The sequence below is a fragment of the Dermacentor silvarum genome, chromosome 1 (genome assembly GCF_013339745.2).
Source record: "Dermacentor silvarum isolate Dsil-2018 chromosome 1, BIME_Dsil_1.4, whole genome shotgun sequence".
NCBI lineage: Eukaryota > Metazoa > Arthropoda > Arachnida > Ixodida > Ixodidae > Dermacentor > Dermacentor silvarum.
In genome coordinates this window covers 433,256,351-433,274,148 of record NC_051154.1, presented here as the reverse complement: position 1 = coordinate 433,274,148, position 17,798 = coordinate 433,256,351, and the positions used below count along the sequence as shown (strand labels likewise).

Genomic DNA, 17,798 nt, shown 5'->3' with positions numbered 1-17,798 from the left:
TGCATATTTTCTATTATTTCGGATTTTTTTTTTACTCTGTCCTTATACTAAAATAGCAAATTATTACTTTCATTCATGTTCCTTAAGGTGCTTCTTTGAAGTTTTACATAAGAATTCTCAAAAATTGCCTGAGTAATTATTACTGCTATACATCCATTCAAGACACCAGTGACCAGACTATAATTTTATGTGTGGCAGTGTATGGTGTGACTACTACAGCTTGAAATAAAATGTTAAAACATAAGATCTCGGAAACTGAGTGCATTTCTAGCGGCAATGAAAGAGTTAAAAAAAAAGGATTTCGCAGTGCTGAGATAGAAGGGAATGAAACATTGCGAGGCCATGGTGTGGGGAGGCAAGCTGCATATTCTACAGCAGAGGTTGGCTCCTATTGTTTCGACCAGCCCCTGACAGCGGCTTTCTCCCACGTCAGGGCTGAGAGGGCCCACGTGACGTTTACGCCTCAATCCCCACCTCCTGTATTTTAACACAATTAGCCTTCCTCGGAAACTTCACCCAGTTGGCAGTGTGTATCTCTGTCTGTCGATATGTAACCTTTCACTCCAACTAGGGTCACTGGGTATTCCATGGTCTAATGGGCAGAGCATCAGGCTGTGCTTGAAGGTCCGATGCTGTTCCAACCATTGCGAAACCAATGGCTGGACCAGCATCAGTCCCTAGGTATGTGCCACTTTTCAATGACAAAAACACCTTGAAAATTTCTCCAGTGGTGGGCGAAACCCGCATCATATATATTCAGACACGCACCACGCAGGGACGTCGTGGCAGTGCCCCTAGGTGGCGCAGCGTATCCAGAGGGAAGTGCAATAGAGGAAGCGGGCTGTAGTACACGCCTCATACATGACGCGTTTCGGAGGCGGCAATACAGTATGTCGCTACAGTGCTTAAATGCTAATTGCATTAATGTCGACAGTCATCCCAAGATGGTTTCTGCTGGAATTTTTTTGCCCCTCCTTTCTTGCTGCATGGCACATTCCCAAAGGTATTTTTGCATGTTCAACGTTTCCCCAAATCCCCAAGTTGTTCGCACAGCTGCTGGCTATCTGTGCCATGGAGGCACTGCACCTCTGATGCAGAAGCGTCATAAGTGCAATGTCACTCTGCTGGTAGGGAGTGGGGCTTCTCCTAGAAGGGAGTGCTGGCCTTTGTGCGAATTTTCAGCTGTTGTTGCAGCATACATGAGCGTAATACTTTGCAGACAGGATTGTCACTGCACAATGCAGGCACTATGCCTTCTGTTTACAATGCCTAAACGTGGTGAGGGGCCTTTTAAGTTACACAAGCAGAGGCCTTAATAGTTAGTTTTGAAAGACCATCATTACTTCCAAAAATAAAGTAAAATTAATTCCATATCATTACAAAAAGCCTACTACCTAATTGCCTCAACTCTCACTGAGGGAACTGCTTATGCTTAACCGATCCTTCCCCTAGAGTGACCAGAGGCTGTCAAGTGTGTCTAAGTACTAGAGTGGCAAACGGCACGGTCAAGTTGGTGCGAGTGGAAGATATTACCTCATAACAATTACACTAAGAGTAGAAACTTGAAGCCCGTACTACAGATCCCACAAGCTGTATTCCTGATAATAAGTGAATTTAACATCTCAAGTAGATAACATCTCAAATATGTATTCAAGTGCCCCTACACCTTCACCAACATTTTAAACGGAATGCTTCCAGGCAATTAACCACAACACACATATACTGGCTGTTTAAGCAAAGACAAAATGATAATTTTTGCTGGCCAAGATGATGGTGGTGGTGGAGATCAGAATTTATGCAACAATTAACAATGAAATTGTTTCCATTAATTAAGTGTTTTCATTAACATTGGTACATACACTGCAGTTGCATGTCAGTGCTTGAGCCATAGCCACAAACACGACTCCTGATATTAGTGCCAGTTTTGAAACGAATGCCCCAAGTTTGCAACAAAATTATTTAATTAAATTCTGGGGTTTCATGTGCCAAAATCATGATATGACTATGAGGCACGCCGTAGTGGGGGACTTGTGATTAATAATGAACACGCGGGGTTCTTTAATGTGCACCTAAATCTAGGTACATGAGTGTTTTTGCATTTCACCCCATTGAAATGTGGCCGATGCAGCCGAGATTGAACCTGTGACCTTGGGCTCAGTAGCACAGCCACTAAGCTACCGCAGCAGGTTGCTACAAAATGCCATTGGTGCCCTACAGAACTCCTACCAGCAATGCTTTCGTTAGGCAATTTGGGACAAAGCTGCATGGAACGCCAATGTATTTACAATACTCTGAAACCGGTGCTACTGTCAGGATATCTATCAAGTAGACATGCAGTGAGCAATAATCCGCTTCAATTCCACAACTGCAATGCGTGCGCTAAAGTCAGCAATTTAAAGAAGTTTATCAGTGTGAGGTTGCTAGCCAAAGAGCACAGTGGCGACTGTTGAACAATTTTTGACATCTGCCACAAGTCAGCCCAGCAAAAACTATCACTTTATTTCAGAATAACCAACTTAAATATTTTCAGACCATTGTTGCAGAGACACCTCATGTACGATGTAATATAACTGATAATTATATGAAGTGATTCAACTAGCACATACTCTTATACCTAGCATGAGTAAGATATTAATTGAGAACACCCGATGAATTGTGTTGGCTAGGCGGTATCTACTAGCAAGTGAGGGCTTCTCAGGGGCAGGAGGTAATGGCCCTCGAGTGAATTGCTTACACGCCACCAGATGTCCACGTACCACAATGCTGCAGTCATACAACTGCTCCTGCATAGGCAGACATGCACACACAATGCGGGAACTTTAGCCTTTCTGTCGAATGTCTACCACTGGTTTCAAGGCATGAAAAATACGCCCATCGTGCTTTTTGAACAAGATGAAAAAGCTCCTGGCCAAAGAAACCATTCAAAAGCATCAGATGTTAAGCGTATAGTCTGCAGCAAAGATTGTCGCCCTGCAGTCATACAACTGCTGCTGCGTAGGCAGATGTGCACACAATGCGCAAACTTTAGCCTTTCTGTCGAACATCTACCATTTGTTTCAAGACAATAAAATTATACCCCCCGTGCTCTTTGAACAAGAAGTTTCTGGCAGAACAAACTATTCAAAAGCACCCGCTGCTGTGTGTTCAGTCTGCAGCAATGACATCCAGTACCAAGGTACTAGGGACAGTCAGTGTTCAGAGGATCGTGAAATATCCACTGTTTGTGTATTTCAAGAATTAACCCAAAGAGAAGGCACAGGTGCAACGCACATAAATATTACCAAACAATACCCACCATCAAATGCAACATCAGAGTGAAACGTAGCAAATTGTAGGCAGTGGAACGCAGCATGTTCCACTATGCGACTTTTAGTGTTTTATGTTTATTTATGGCCACTAGGAAGAAACTAATCACATTTTTGCTAAAAATTTAAGCATGATAGAACAGATTCAGTGACTTGAACTAACAGATAAATATTTATATTTGCTAATAGTGACCATTTGATTCAAAGACTGAATCAAATGGTCACTATTAGCAAATGTTGTTTGTTATTCGAAAGATCAAAAAATTTGCAACACCCTGCTCAGCACCTGTTCCGTTTCTCTAATAAAGCACAGGTTACCTACTCTACACATTACATGTCATCTACCCATTGCCTTCTATTTTTTTACTGATCATTTTTCATGCCATTGCTTGCTGCATAGTCCTTAGGTTCTCCTCAAGCTTGTTTGTTATTCTTGAAAGTTTTGGTGACATGATGAGTGTCCCTTTTCACATCCAAAGCCACAGTGCACTTGACATGCGTTTTGAACGGGTCGTATACAAGGTGCTGTAATTAACTATTTGTGGTGCTCTTGAAGAATCGCGGCTCCGTACCATAATTATGGAGTCAACAGCTATACCTAAAGAGGTGCAAAAAGCAACAAAAAGTGGCACACAACATTTTTGTGTCAGTACTCCTTAAAGGGACCTTGAATCAATTTTGACGATCTTGTACAAACGTACTGACTCGTTTGGTAGGTCCTTCTGATCATTAAGTGATGCATTTAAGTGCTCCACATAAAGTGTGTAATTTATTATAAGGTTTTAAAAAAGTGCATCGCTACCAATCACTTTATGGTGAACAAATGTTCGTAATAGTTGGAATGTTCATAAACTTGTTTCTATATAAAAAAAAACAACTGAAAAAATACCCAATGACAATTTATCAAAACAGTCAAGCACTTCCGGCACACAGCAAGTGTCATCTGCTTGTGTTACAATGCGCTCATGCTGATGTGAGCAGCACAGTCAGTGCTGGTCCTGAGCTTTCTTTTTGCGAGCACCATGGGTCGTCCTTGCTATGTTGTGGGCTTCAAATCTAGCAATCGGCGACATGTCAAGCTGTGACATTGTGTCCATCTATAAGGCAACATGCGAGCGAAATGGCTGCAGTGCATCGGGCTGTCGGTACCTGATCGGCGCCAGCATCTACGCGTTTCTAGCAGTCACTTCATGCCAGAGGATTACTACCACAATAGAGTTTTAGCGTGTCCAGTATTTGGGTAAACATGTGCGCAAGTAGACTGGGCATTTCCGGACAAGCAGGGGTGCAAACGTGAATGGCCTCAAGTCCCTATATAAGAAAAGTACCGCCATCCTTTGATCAACGCCTCTTCTCTCTCTCCTGTATCTCCGATTGGACGATGATAGCGCGTGCTTTCACTTTATATTTTGTTTTTTTCCGCCTCAGGGTCATGTTTAAAGTCACTCTGCGCAGCCGCACTCGCCGCAGGCTGCGGCGGCGCGCGCCCAGCCAGAAAGCTTTAACGTGGACTTTCTAGGGGAGGAACAGTTGACTTGCTTTCACAAGCAAAAAGTAAAGAAAAAAAAAACAAGCGCTTTAGGAGAGGAGACAGCGGAGGAAAGAGTAGATAGCGGTACTTTTACTATATAGGGACTTCAGAATGGCCGGCATGTTGCAGACACCTGGTGGCACATAGCTCAATCAGACAAACACAGAGCTACTATATAGCAGTAACCAAGTGTAATCTACATTAGGATAGAAAACTGAGCGAGCTGGTAAGCATTCATGGTGATTTTCTGTGCAGTGCTCACAATTAGGACGAAGAAGACAGGACACTGCGCCTGTCCTGCATGTACTTTCTTCTTCGTCCTAATTGTGAACGATGCACAAACATTCACTGTGAAAGTGTACTCTACTTTGCTGCTGGTGTAAACTTTCGGCAGGAGCACAATCGTGAGCATGTCTTTTTAAGTGTTTCAAATGTTTTACCCTTGGTTACAGCAATATTAGCTGTGTGTTTCGATGACTAAGCTCTCCGCCACCAGGTAGTTGCACCGTGCGGGCTACTCACATTTACGCTATAGCCCTTTCATCACAGAGGTAGTAGTATAGTATGAAGGGGCTTTAGTTTAAGCCTCCGCCAATACGTCAAAACGCCCAGCTCGCCAGTGGTTACTCGAATACCGGACACGCTTGACACTACGACAACGCTTGCAACGCACACTGCTTGTATAGCTCCCGCTGGGGATCGACAGGCAGCTAGTGGAGAGGCTTCGCGCACTGGCTCCAAGACAACCAGAAGAAGCCAACATGACATCACATCATGATGCAGAGCCAGTGAAGGCAGATTTTAGTCCTGATCACTCGGCAAACGAGTTGAGGAGGAAAAGCACGACTAGGGAGGCAGAGTAACTTACAACCGTCTGTAGCTCTCTTGTTATGAGACGCTTCACTTAAATTGTGGGGAGAATGTTTTACTGTAGCTGTACCCCTACAGTGTCTACAAAATTTTTCCTAACTGTTTCAGGGACCCTTTAATGCCCTAAGGGTTTTTTAACAACTCTTACTGCCTGAATATTCCTGCCTGCAAAAAAGCATTCGAATTGCATTTGAAGGAACTTGTATGTGGGTTAGAACACCCAAAATCAGTTCTACACCATTTTCTACTACATGATGAAATTTGTGAGCTCATTATGAAAACCTTAAACAAGTGTCTTGTGCGAAAGATTGCCTTCATATTGGCATGTCTTCTCATTGTACAAACCTTCGAAGACAAACCATCTCGTATCTTATGGCAGCCTGCACAAAAGTTGGTATTGCACAGATGACTGACATTTGTGTGCGTAAAGGGATGCAGCAGTGCGAGTTTCTTGTTCAACATTGCAAGAAACTCTTGTGTGCAAAAGTGTTGTTGGACTACACAGGAAACTGTAGTTTTCTTGCATTTAAGTACATTATTCCAATTCAGGGGCTCAGAACAGGAATGTTGTTAAATTGCAGTAACCATCTAGAACAGGTTAGCATGCACCAGGATCATGGTATACAAGCATTTTTACATGCTGCCCTGAAATAGAATTCACTTCAGTATCAAAATACAAGGAAATGAACATGCACAGAAACATGGCAATTATGTGAGCTATTAGATTTCCCGAACAGTACAGCCCCTCTATTCTGTCTTTTCTACACCCCTCACTGCTCTCCGATCACTTTCTTTCACTGTTGATGTGAAACATGACTCATGTACTCTTTTTTGTTACCATTGATGGTGTCTACAACAAACTGCCTTTTTAAATACAGCATAATTACATAGATATCTGAACACATGAACATGTGCATAAATAAGGATCATACAACCATTAAAAAGAGTAAACTGGAAAAAGAAATCGTAAAAACAGCCAATTTAAAGTAACAGTTGGAGAAGGTTTGTCGCATCACCGTGCAAGAGGCACACAGAAAATCATGCTCATAAAATGACTTTTAAAAAGCATAATCAGCTATGTTAGGTAGAAGTGATCCCACTTGAAAGGGGGGTAATAACAGGGAGTAGAGGTAAGTATGATCCCAGAAGAACACAGTGTGCAAAAAGAAAAAAAAAGATAGAGTGGCAAGAGACACACTGCAATTACAACTGCAATGGCTGAGCCTTGCAAGAACAATTGCACAGCAATTTTGCCACACATCAGAATGTGCCATCTTTAAGGCCACACCACACAAACACTTCCCGGCGCATGCAAGCTCATCATTCATTCATTCATTAATACACCACTTTGTATTTTGTTACTGACAGTGTTTCAAAATGCTGTAATACCTATAAACATAATTGTTAAATTTTTAGAGCTGCTAGATCAGCACAAAAAAGAAAGAAAAGGCCCTTTCTTGCATGATATAAATGTGCCTCACTGAGAGTTGATTGCAACACGCCCTAGCTGCGTAGCCAGGCACACACGTGAGGCAGCCGGAGCGCGTGATAACAGAGAGGAGCTGTTCACAGGGATCTGTGAACACAGCGAGCTGTGTTGCTGCGAGATGTGAGATCACTGTGCCATGCCGTCTGCGCATGCGTGGGTGCCCAGACACAAGCTTGCCTGCATCCAAAAGCATATGTGTGGTCTGGGCTTTACAGTGATTGAAGCGAAAAGTGCAATCCCAGAAAAGCGCAAGGAAAGGGACGACCGGGGCATCTTCTTGTGTTCTGGTGTTGCACCGTTTTTAACACTGTGGACTGGTGCAACATGTTCACTGCAAGAACATGCCTAAATACAACAAGACAAAGACGAGATTGCTTATGATTTTGTAGTACCACAGTGAATGCATGTAATGGTCACATTAGACCAGGAAATCTGACATGAATGACATCATGCTTGAGAACTATGCCTCCTAAAATGCATAGGCGAGTTCTCACCCAGTTCTTTTCTAGTTGCCCACTAATCCAGTGGTCCCTAGCCATCAGTGTCCTTCACAGACTACTTCCTGTTAGTGAAGATGATGGAGGTTGGGAGAGGATGGAGGTGGAGATGTGTCACTGCCTCTGGTGACAAGGATGATGTATGCAGATGTTTGAAATTGTGCACCAGACTAAATTTATCCTAGTAAAAAAATCACCAGCTTGTATACACCCGTACACAGCTGCAGCTTTGCAGTGGAATTCAGAAAGCTTCTTCGTTTGCAAAAAATATCTGTCATAAGCGTGACACAATGATTGCTATCTAAAGTGCTTGTTCTTACAAATTATCTTGCATAGGAAATGCCTTGTGAGCACAGACCTTGACACCTCATAATTAGCTTTTGTCTCAAAATGAAAAAGGCATGCATAATATTTTTCTTCTTTTTTTTGCATGTCTGGTGTTAAGTGACAGCGTCACGTTAGAATGCACACGTTGCATTCTTTTGTACGTACCTCTACAGCTGTCACTGAAGAGTGGTGCGTAGGTTGTTGGAAAGCATGCAGCACACTTGTTTACACTCACTGCTCATTGCTCCCCTATACATTCCCATGTCTTGTCAATCGCTTTCTCAAGCACAATTCGCTGCACCCCCCTTATTCCTTCGTGGTTGTTGCATGTTTCACATTTAGTTAACATTTACCTTCAACATTTACTTAACATTTTACATTTACCTAACACTCCTTGATTTGTGTTTTTATACACTTGCCTTGCCGCACTACCTAGTCACCAAATCAATGGGACAAGGTGAGTTCACTCTCGATTACCCTTGTGGACCCTTTGATACCCATGGTCCACAATCTAGCAATGACTGCTCTAATCCACACCTTCCATCTTCTAATCTGTCTACCTTGGACAGCAGCACCACTTGTTGCTTTGACAATAAAATAAGAAACTACCTCTCGGACAACATGATGCAGTGACAGATACTTCAACGGTGGCTTTGGCCAGCATACCACTCCGAACTCCAAATTGAAAAACATGCATGTAGGTTTGTTAAGTAAAAGCAAAAACAGACAGTACCGAGGGTTGCGTTTGAATGGTCTGAACTTAGACGAATGACCTTGATAGTTTTTAAGATACAATTATTTCTGAAAGTTACCAAAATGATGCCTTTAACAACTGCTTTCTTTCATGCGCAAGTGTAGATGCCCCGTCTGAAATCGACGAAATTATGTTTGTTGCCACAAGAGAAGCGAATGCCAGAGGAAGAAAGCGCTAGGAGGTGGAGAAGAGAATCGCTGTGTTCACACCCTTTCCGTTTGTGCTTCGACGCCGCGGTGCTCGCTGTGCATGTTCGCGGCGTCTTTTCTTTGCATGCGTAGCAATATGCACTTTCCCGGTGGCATATCAGGCATTGGACTGTCGAGATCAATGTAGCGTCCGTGACCGTGCCCTTTCTGTTCGTGCTTCAACACCGCGGTGCTCGCTGTGTATGTCTACGGCGTCCATATGCTTGCACATAACCCAAGTTCAAGAAGTGAAACGTCACTAACTTTTTATTTGGTGAGGCTTAAGGGAAAAAAAATAATAAATAAATAAGGCCCAGCTGAGCAATAAATACTAACGCAACAAGTCTAAGACCCGTGCCACATGAGCAAGGTTAATGGCATTAAAGACTGAGGCCACAAGTACTAAAATGCCATTTTCCAAGCCAGTGCCACACATGAATATTTAACGCCATTACACACTGTCATGATGATACATCCAGTCCATGCAGCCAGGTTTGTCATCCCAACTCTCAATAAATAACGGTTATTTATTGCTTAAAAGTGCGAACAATGTCACTAAAAAGTAATAATAAGCATTGTTCAAAGCAGAGCATGTGTTGGGTCCAAAACTGAAGCAGTTGAAGCAAAACAGCAGCTGCAGTTTTAGAATGTCAAACTGAAAACTATGACAACGCTGGTGATTTATAATATGTGCAAAAGCATTTCCGTTTGAGAAATAATTATTTTGCTATATGTTTGTTGTGTCACCAAACTGCTTTACTTACACGCACACACGCTGAAATGACAGTACATGTTTGAGGGTGCACTGAGTTGTCAGAAATCAGTATGCTGTTAACGGCATTAAAGACTAATGGAACTTGATCTTCCCCTGTGGGAGCATTGGAATGGCATTTGCAGTTACGGCATTAGTACTTAATGGCATCAAATTTACGTGTGTGAAGCGTGAAACAGGTACTATCCTTTATATGGTGAGGGTGGCCTTCATAGATCTTTTACAGCGGTTAGATTGCAGAACACAACATAGATGGCGCTACCGGTTCCGACGCCATACAACACCTTCTAAAATGGCCTAGTGCTAACAATACATTCTAGATATGATACCATATTGCACATATGATGCAATTTATGCCGTGGTACACCTGAAAAGTATCCAACAAGCTATGCAATATCAGCATTCTGCAGTAATAATAATAATGGGAAATGTGAGTTCACGCGTTGAGCGGACAGTGCCTTTTAGTAAATAAATGATTGTATGTCATAGTTGAATCAGCATTTTTATAGGTTAGGCTACTCAGGTATGAAAAAAAAAATGTTTAGCTCGGATATGAAGAGCTACGAGCATGAGTGAGTGAGGAACATTTGAGTGCCCTTTTGATGTCACTGCACTTTCTTGCTTCTCAATGGAGATTTCCCATGTGGTAATACGCATTTTTTAAGAGAAGGAGTTGACCAGACAGGGTTTTTGTGTACGCATAATCACAGTCCTTAACTGACCGCTGTTTCCTTGAAGTGCAAAACAACAAGGTACTTTGGGTGCAAAATCTTCATTATAACTCAATTACTGATAAGCTAGTGTAACAATTGCGTAGCTAAGTGGGCAGACTTTCATGCATATATAGCTCCGATTGTTGTCCCTGCATGATAGTCTCTTGCATCTTCAGAAGAACTGATGGTTGCAAGAGGCAGTAAAAACAACAGATACATTATAATGCCACTGAGAACAATGCTGTTCAGAGATTTCTGGCACAGAATGACTGTCACGACGGATTACATAGTATTGAGGCGGCAAGAACTTTCTGCTGTTACGCTAAATATACATAGAAGAAAAAGTTCGGCAGAACACATCTCACAATGACTGTCAATGGTAATGCATTTAGCATTGAATCAATATAGCGACACAATGTACTGCCACCGTCGAAATGAGTTTTGTATGAGGTGGTGTACTGTCGCGGGACTCCTCTTTCGCGCTTCCCTAAATACTCGGCACCATCTAGCAGAGCCACCACTAAGCCTGCACGTTGCCTCCGAAATGCATGGCGCAACGGTGCGCGAGAACGCTGAGAAACGTGTCAGGTGGCAGCCAGGCTTCTCTTTTGCACTTCTTTCCGGACACGCTGCGCCACTTAGTGGCACAGTGTGTCAATTGTTCCCTCGCTTGCCACACACCCAGTGGCACGTACTCAGGTTGGCGAGAGGTTCATTGATGTGCGGCACATGCTCAGTGCATTTGTGGTGCAGCTTGCTAAAGCATTGGTTTGCTGTCTTGAGGAACTCTTGTGACGTGGGTCCAATGCTGCCCAGCATCAGAGAAATTTTAAGGATCTTTTAATGCATTAACATTCTTACGGTACTTCCCACACTTTCCAGGGGCTAACTATGCATGTATGTAGTATTGGCATAAAATGAAATGCAAACAGCCGAGCGCATGGCCAAAGCATAACTTAAGGTACAGTGCGCGCCATCCAGTCATCACTATTGAGCGCACATCCGGTTTGACCACACTGCGCGATGATGATCCCTCTATAGTGCAATATTTTCATTTTCGTTCTGGTTCTCCTTTATTTGAAAGCGAGCACTGTGCCCTCAGTTATAGAGCTCCAAGTCGGGCTAGTTGGTTGACATGCATGGTATAATTGTTTTTAACTGCGCTAACACACACTGACAAGGACGAGGCTGCTGTTTGAGTAAACTGTTTGACGCCGACTTGGAGGACTGATTATGTGCTACTCAGTCTGTGCTGGTCTGCCTCGTCCTTGTCAGTGTGTGTCAGCGCAGTTAAAAAAAATTATACCATGCCCTCAGTTATGCTTCGGCCACGCGCTCCGCTGTTCGCGTTTCATTTGATGCTGACAGTATGTCTCTAACCATTTTCCCCCCTACCTGGGCTCCCGAGTAGTCCATGGTCTAATGAGCAGCGCATTGGGCTGCTGTGCTGAGGGAACAGGGCTTGAATCCAACCATCGGACTAACTTGGGTTACTGAGTATGTGGCAACGTGTACATATATGCTGTGCTTCAACGAACACTTTTCACACCAACATGGGTCACTGTAGGGACTGGGTAGGTACTGCTGTTTGAGTAAACTGTTTGACGCCGACTTGGAGGACTGATTATGTGCTACTCAATCTGTGCTGGTCATCAATGAACCTCTTTGAAGCCAACTTGGGTCACTAGGTATGTGCTGCTATTCAATGAACGTCTCCGACGCCAACTTGATTAACGAATGAAGTGACCAGGTATAAAATCAAGATAAAATCAATCTTTGTTCCCCTTCTTATCAGGGCTCCTCGTTCAGTCTGCGTAGCTGAAGAATGCCAAAAGAGGAGAATAAAACAGTTGAACCTGACCCTATCTTTCAGCCTTAAGAACAATACACAAGCAATGAGAACAAGTAATGTACTGTGTGAATGCAAAAAAAAAAAAGAGCGAAAGGAGAGACAGGACACTGCACACCGACTTCTCTCTTTTTTTCTATCTTCTTGCAGCAATGGGAGTTTTTGACATTCTTTTTTTATTTTTTACCAATTCTGCCATTGAAATGCCCCTTCATTGATGTACAATGGCTTCATAATCAAAATAAAGATGTTCATCATTTCAGTGTATATAAATTGAGTACACAATGCTTCCTGTTTTCATTCATGCCGTCTATTTGTAGCTGAACGTCAGAGAACTGCTGAATGACATTAACTGTGGAAGCAAGTGCTCATTACAAAGCGGCTCATGCAGCTGCGACAGGAGGAGACAGATGGGCGAATTTTATCACACAACACAGAAATCCCTGAATATAAATGAACTGGATGCATTCAATCAGACCAACAAAATACGATTCAGCTCAGAAAGGCCATGTTTTATTTACTCTGATAGAATGAATCTTCACGCCTACCAATCAATACTATAAATGAACTGGTCTGCATATTCTGCACTAGCACCCCGTTTGGTGAACCTAACTAGACAAAATTCTACAGTCTGATGGGTTCATATAAAACACCGCGGCTGTTCAACCGCTCGAGGCACGTGAACGTGCTTCCGTGTTAAACATATGTAAGAACGCGGCGCTAATTATTTGACAGCCCCCCCCCCCCCTCACTATCCGACAGAAATTGTCATATCGTTGCCTTCAACCTGTCATATCTCTGCTCCGAGAAAACGCCAACACGGTAACCACTCTCTACAATTGTGGCCTCTCATAGCGCTGAAAGTGTATCGTCATCGCTGCAACCAATTATATTATATAATACGTAGCGATTTTGAGAACGAGAGCACAAAACGCTCTCAGCCCATTTGTGCGCTGAGTCACAACATCGTGACTACGGCTAGCGCCAACGCTCGCAACTGGGCCGGCATCCGCTGCGCAAAGACGCACGGACGCGGGCAGTGCCCTTATGTTGTTAAACAGTCTTGAAGTCGACGACACGGCACACGGCGGTGTCAGGTGTTCGCGACCTGACGTATCGTCCACAAGAGGGGCAGCGACGGGCGATAAGAGGGCAGTCAGCATTTCTGCGTTCTCGTCGCCCGTCTGCGCCCCCGAAGTACTTGACATGCACCACGAATTAACGGTGGTATGCACGCAATTTTTCGCGATCGTACTCACGCATTAAATTCTGCCTGACGTTCCACGAGGTTACAGCGACAAGGCAGGGAAATAACAAGCAAATTAACTAGCTTATCTGCCGATGCACGTAGCGTTGATCCGACGAACGCAAAGACCGTCCTGGTCTATTGCATGTTACATAAAGTAATAATATGGGTGAAAGATTTCCACCAGTGTTTTACGACGGTTTGTTGCGCAGGTAATATCAAATGACTGTCAGCACTACCGATTCATGACAACGGCCGACATCGCCTTCACAGGTAGTGAAGGCTATGTGAAGGAGAGGTCGGCCCCATCAATAACGCGATTCTCGGCCTCTGACCAGACGCAATTACAATCGCAGATGGTCAGAGAGAATGAGAAAGCGTGAAACTAACCTTGAGCGACAACCGGTGATTCCTGGCATCGCCGGCTGGGAGCAAACCGATTAGAAAAAACACGAGCGCAGTTAACAAGCATATGCGGCCAGCCATCTTGGCACCTGGTCCCACAGGTTGCCAGGCGAATACAAGATTTGTGACACATTTGGGAAGTCGGAGGGGTTTATTTTTTGTCACGATAGGAAATTCAACACATGTATCGCGAATCCTTTTCTGCAACCTTGTATTCTTTTCTACCATGTGTAGTAAAATTTGCAGGGCAGCTTTTAGTATAGTCCCTCTGAATTTAAAATGTCAGTCTCAAAGGCTATGCTTTTGGTGGTTGAATGCACCAGACACGATTGCGGTAGCCAGAAAAACGTCATAAACGTCAAGTTTTGGCCGCCACTTATAAGTGGTGTCCAAAACCCGACATCTAACGTGATATCGCTCCCAAAATCACTTTCGCCGCATTTACCCAGCAAACGTTATGACAAAAGCATTGCCTTCAAGATTCGTATTTCAAATTCAGAGGGCATCGCCCTGTGACACGGCCCTGTGAGTTGTTAGGTCCGTTCGATTCGCCTGCACCACTGTAAACCAGTTCACGGCGGTTCACGAGAAGCTCAAAAATTGCGCAGTTCGATATCTGTGGTGCAGGCACAGTGCGACACTCAAAACGGAATGTCAAGGTGCAGATACGGTGCAGGCGTTATGTTATGTCCGACTAATATGCACGGAGTGCGTAAGTTTGAGAGGTCCTGAACTACAGGTATGATCGCCTTCTGGAGCGTAAATACACACCACACTTGCGTAGATACATAGACGTGCATAAGCGGGGTTTTAACGGAGATCGCGCCCGGGTGCTGTGTCGTCTGCTGCGCTTCTGCCGCGCACCTGTACGCCTGCACCAAGGCGGCACCGACAGTGGAGTGGGTGCAGCAAAACCATGAACCAGCCCTGCACCTTTCCTGCACCTTTTCAAACGAACGGCGTGGTTCAGCGGACGTCATTTCTGCACCGCTGAAACGAATGACAGGGTGCAGCACCTCGTGAACTGGTTCAGGCGGTGCAGGCGAATCGAACGTAGCGGTTAGGGCTATTTTTCTTTACCTACACTGGCTACCATGGAGTTTTTTTCCTTTCTCCATGCTGGCTACACGAGTGTAGCTAGTGTAGGAAGTCGCTTTTTTTTTCTTTTTTTTTTCTTTTTTTTTTTTACTTGGTGTAGCAAAGTGTAGCTCCGCTCACCTACACGAAGCCGTTTTTTTATAACTGTAGTGTAGCATGCAAACTGAACTTTCTACACTGCGGTTTCGATGAGTGTGGGCAGCAGACGACAAACAAGCAGGCTGGCGTTACGGTCCCGTACTGGCGTTGCAAACGCGTGACGCCATTTTATCTGCGACTGTCAGCGCTGATATTGACCCTTTTCGCGGAGCAGTTTGTTTTAGAGAAACGAGAAGGCGCTCACGGCGGCACGCCATACCTCTCCTCAGCGACCGCGCACGAATACGAAACCATTACCGCTTCTGCCTTCATTCTGTGCGATCAGCTGTCGGAAACGCAACTGAGTTTTCGCTAACACAATGTGCTCCGATCATGCTAGATTTAATCATGCGGATTGAAGACGTGTGCAGTAGTTGGCTGCAAAAATAGTGACAGGCATGTTAAGGAATAGAATGAATCTGTGGGGACAAATTCGACCGAGACAAGGACCGCTGCTGCAACTGTCCGAACGTGTTACCGGCACTTCGTGATGTACGGCTTTCCTCGAGGATACAGAATATTGCTCATCTGCCAGCCTTTGTATCGCTAACCTTCAAAGAAAGGGCTTCATCCCAAGAACGTCGGCAAGAGTGAGTACCACTCGTTAAACCATGACAAAGGGAGTGGCGCGCTTCCTGACATAGTAAGTTTCGCGCACGTTATCTATACACATCTGTCCCAAATGGCAGGGAAAACTTACGCCCACTCTATCGCCGACGTATCAAGGATAAGTTAATGGGCGCACACTTGAATATATGCGCACTGTATACGCACAATAAATGACGCACTACGCCTTAATGGCAACTCTGGTTCAGCAAGTCTAAGCAGTCGCTGCTTCTCAAGGAAGTAGTCATGCGGATATGGCGCACGAATGGTCGAAGCTGAATGTTTCGTGACTGGTCCACAAGAGTAAGCGAGTTACTAGCTGTAATATATATTTGCTACAAGGTATTGCAATGTACAAAACAGCTACGTTTCAAGCCTTGTGCGCAGCAAGAACAAATATATCGGAACTGAGCACACTCGCGAGCGATTAGGCAGAAAATAATCAGATAGTGGCCGCACCGAGGAACTTCACTGAGTCAGAAACTGACAAGCCACTGCTTCAAAATTATTTGCCGAATAAAGAACAAAGAGCAAAACACACTAATTCTGACTGAATTCATAATCGGAAAGCTTGGAATACATATTTAGCCCCGCTTTTAGAACGCACCATATACGCTGCTTGCGCCGTTTGGACATAGCTTAATCAGCTCCGAAAGCGCTTTTGCATGTTTTCTAAAGCTGTGATCAAAGCTTCGTGTCGTCCACCTAGTCACCGTCTACGATATCTCCAAAAACAGAGGTTTTCTAAGCCGTGCCGGCGTCATACATTTCCATTGTAAACAAGGAGGCAGTTGAGGCAAGTAATGGACGCGTCACCACGTGATCAAACATGGCAGCGCCCACGGGATCGACGATAGTGAATATTCGCTGCAAGGACGGTAGCGAAGTGCTGGCGTGACCATGTGTCACAGAGAAAGGTGAGATAATCTTCCAAGAAGATCAAATTATCTTACTCACGTCTGGTGCGGGCTGTTTAATTCTCCGCGCTTTGTCTTCGAGCACTGCGCATTCGCGATGTATGTCGCTGCACTTTGTCTAGATTTGTTGATGAAAGGAAACTCTTTCATTAGCATTTAGTTTCAGGCAAGGTCATATACGCAGCCAGTAAGTGCGAAGTCAGGCGAAGTGCGGAGTCAGGCGCTTTTCGTCTGCTTATGCAGAAGACAACGCTCTCTCTGTTCTGATAGGCTACAGCCAAGCGAGCCAAATGCAGCATAGTATGTCATAGTCTCTGTCCGGCACTACGCTCGTCTACACGAGCCTGCACGACGTGCAGGCAAAAAAAGAAAAAAAAGTAGCCCTGTTAAAAACAAGTTTTCAAGGTAGCGCCAGTTTTCCTTTCCTGCTTGTTTCTTCCTCCCCGTTAAAGTAGCGTCCTCCATTGAACATTTCCGCTGCCGCTACTAAGTGGTTCGTTATGAGAAAGGAAGGTTGGCGCTATCTTCTGCAGCCCTTGAGGGAGCACGGCTCAGCGCCAACCGCCGCTCGGGCTCTCCACTAGAGATGGTAATATCGATGAACGATTAATCGATTAATCGACTAAAAGTACGCCGCAAAACGATTATTCGTCATCGATGCCTACCTTTAATTGAATCGGTTTAATCGATTAAAGCAGTTCGATTAATCGTTTTCCAGCCCAATGACTAAAGTGGTGTGAAAATTTTGAAATCGTACTATAGAATGCGGAGTACGAGCAACGACAGCGCGGCTGCGAAGACCGAGAGCGACTGTCGACTGTTTTCCCGACTCCTGCCGAGCTAGCCAAGCGCTTGCCCGCTTTACGCACACGTCACACAAGGAGCCTGGGGCCGGAGCGAGGCCGCCCCCGTGGAGGAAGAAATGAACTAGGAGGGGCAGCAAGTCTTGGCAAGTGAACTCACCGTCAAGCCATTTCTTTCGCTTTTTACCTTGCAGTATAGGGTCAGCACGTGAATCTGAGAGACAACGTATTGGCCGATAATGTTTGGTTCGCAGTAGTTTCAAATAGGTGCGCACCCGTTCAGCTGCACT

General features: G+C 44.5%; 1 protein-coding gene across 1 annotated transcript in view; it reads right to left on the bottom strand.

Annotated features, from left to right (window-relative positions):
• The window catches only part of LOC119437699 (protein GPR107), a 103,597-nt gene extending 89,527 nt beyond the window's left edge, over positions 1-14,070 (bottom strand). The window contains exon 1 of the mRNA XM_037704685.2: positions 13,932-14,070. Within this exon, the coding sequence (XP_037560613.1) occupies positions 13,932-14,027 (96 nt within the window). The 5' untranslated portion in view covers positions 14,028-14,070. The remainder of the gene's footprint in view (positions 1-13,931) is intronic.
• Positions 14,071-17,798: the final 3,728 nt, after the last annotated feature.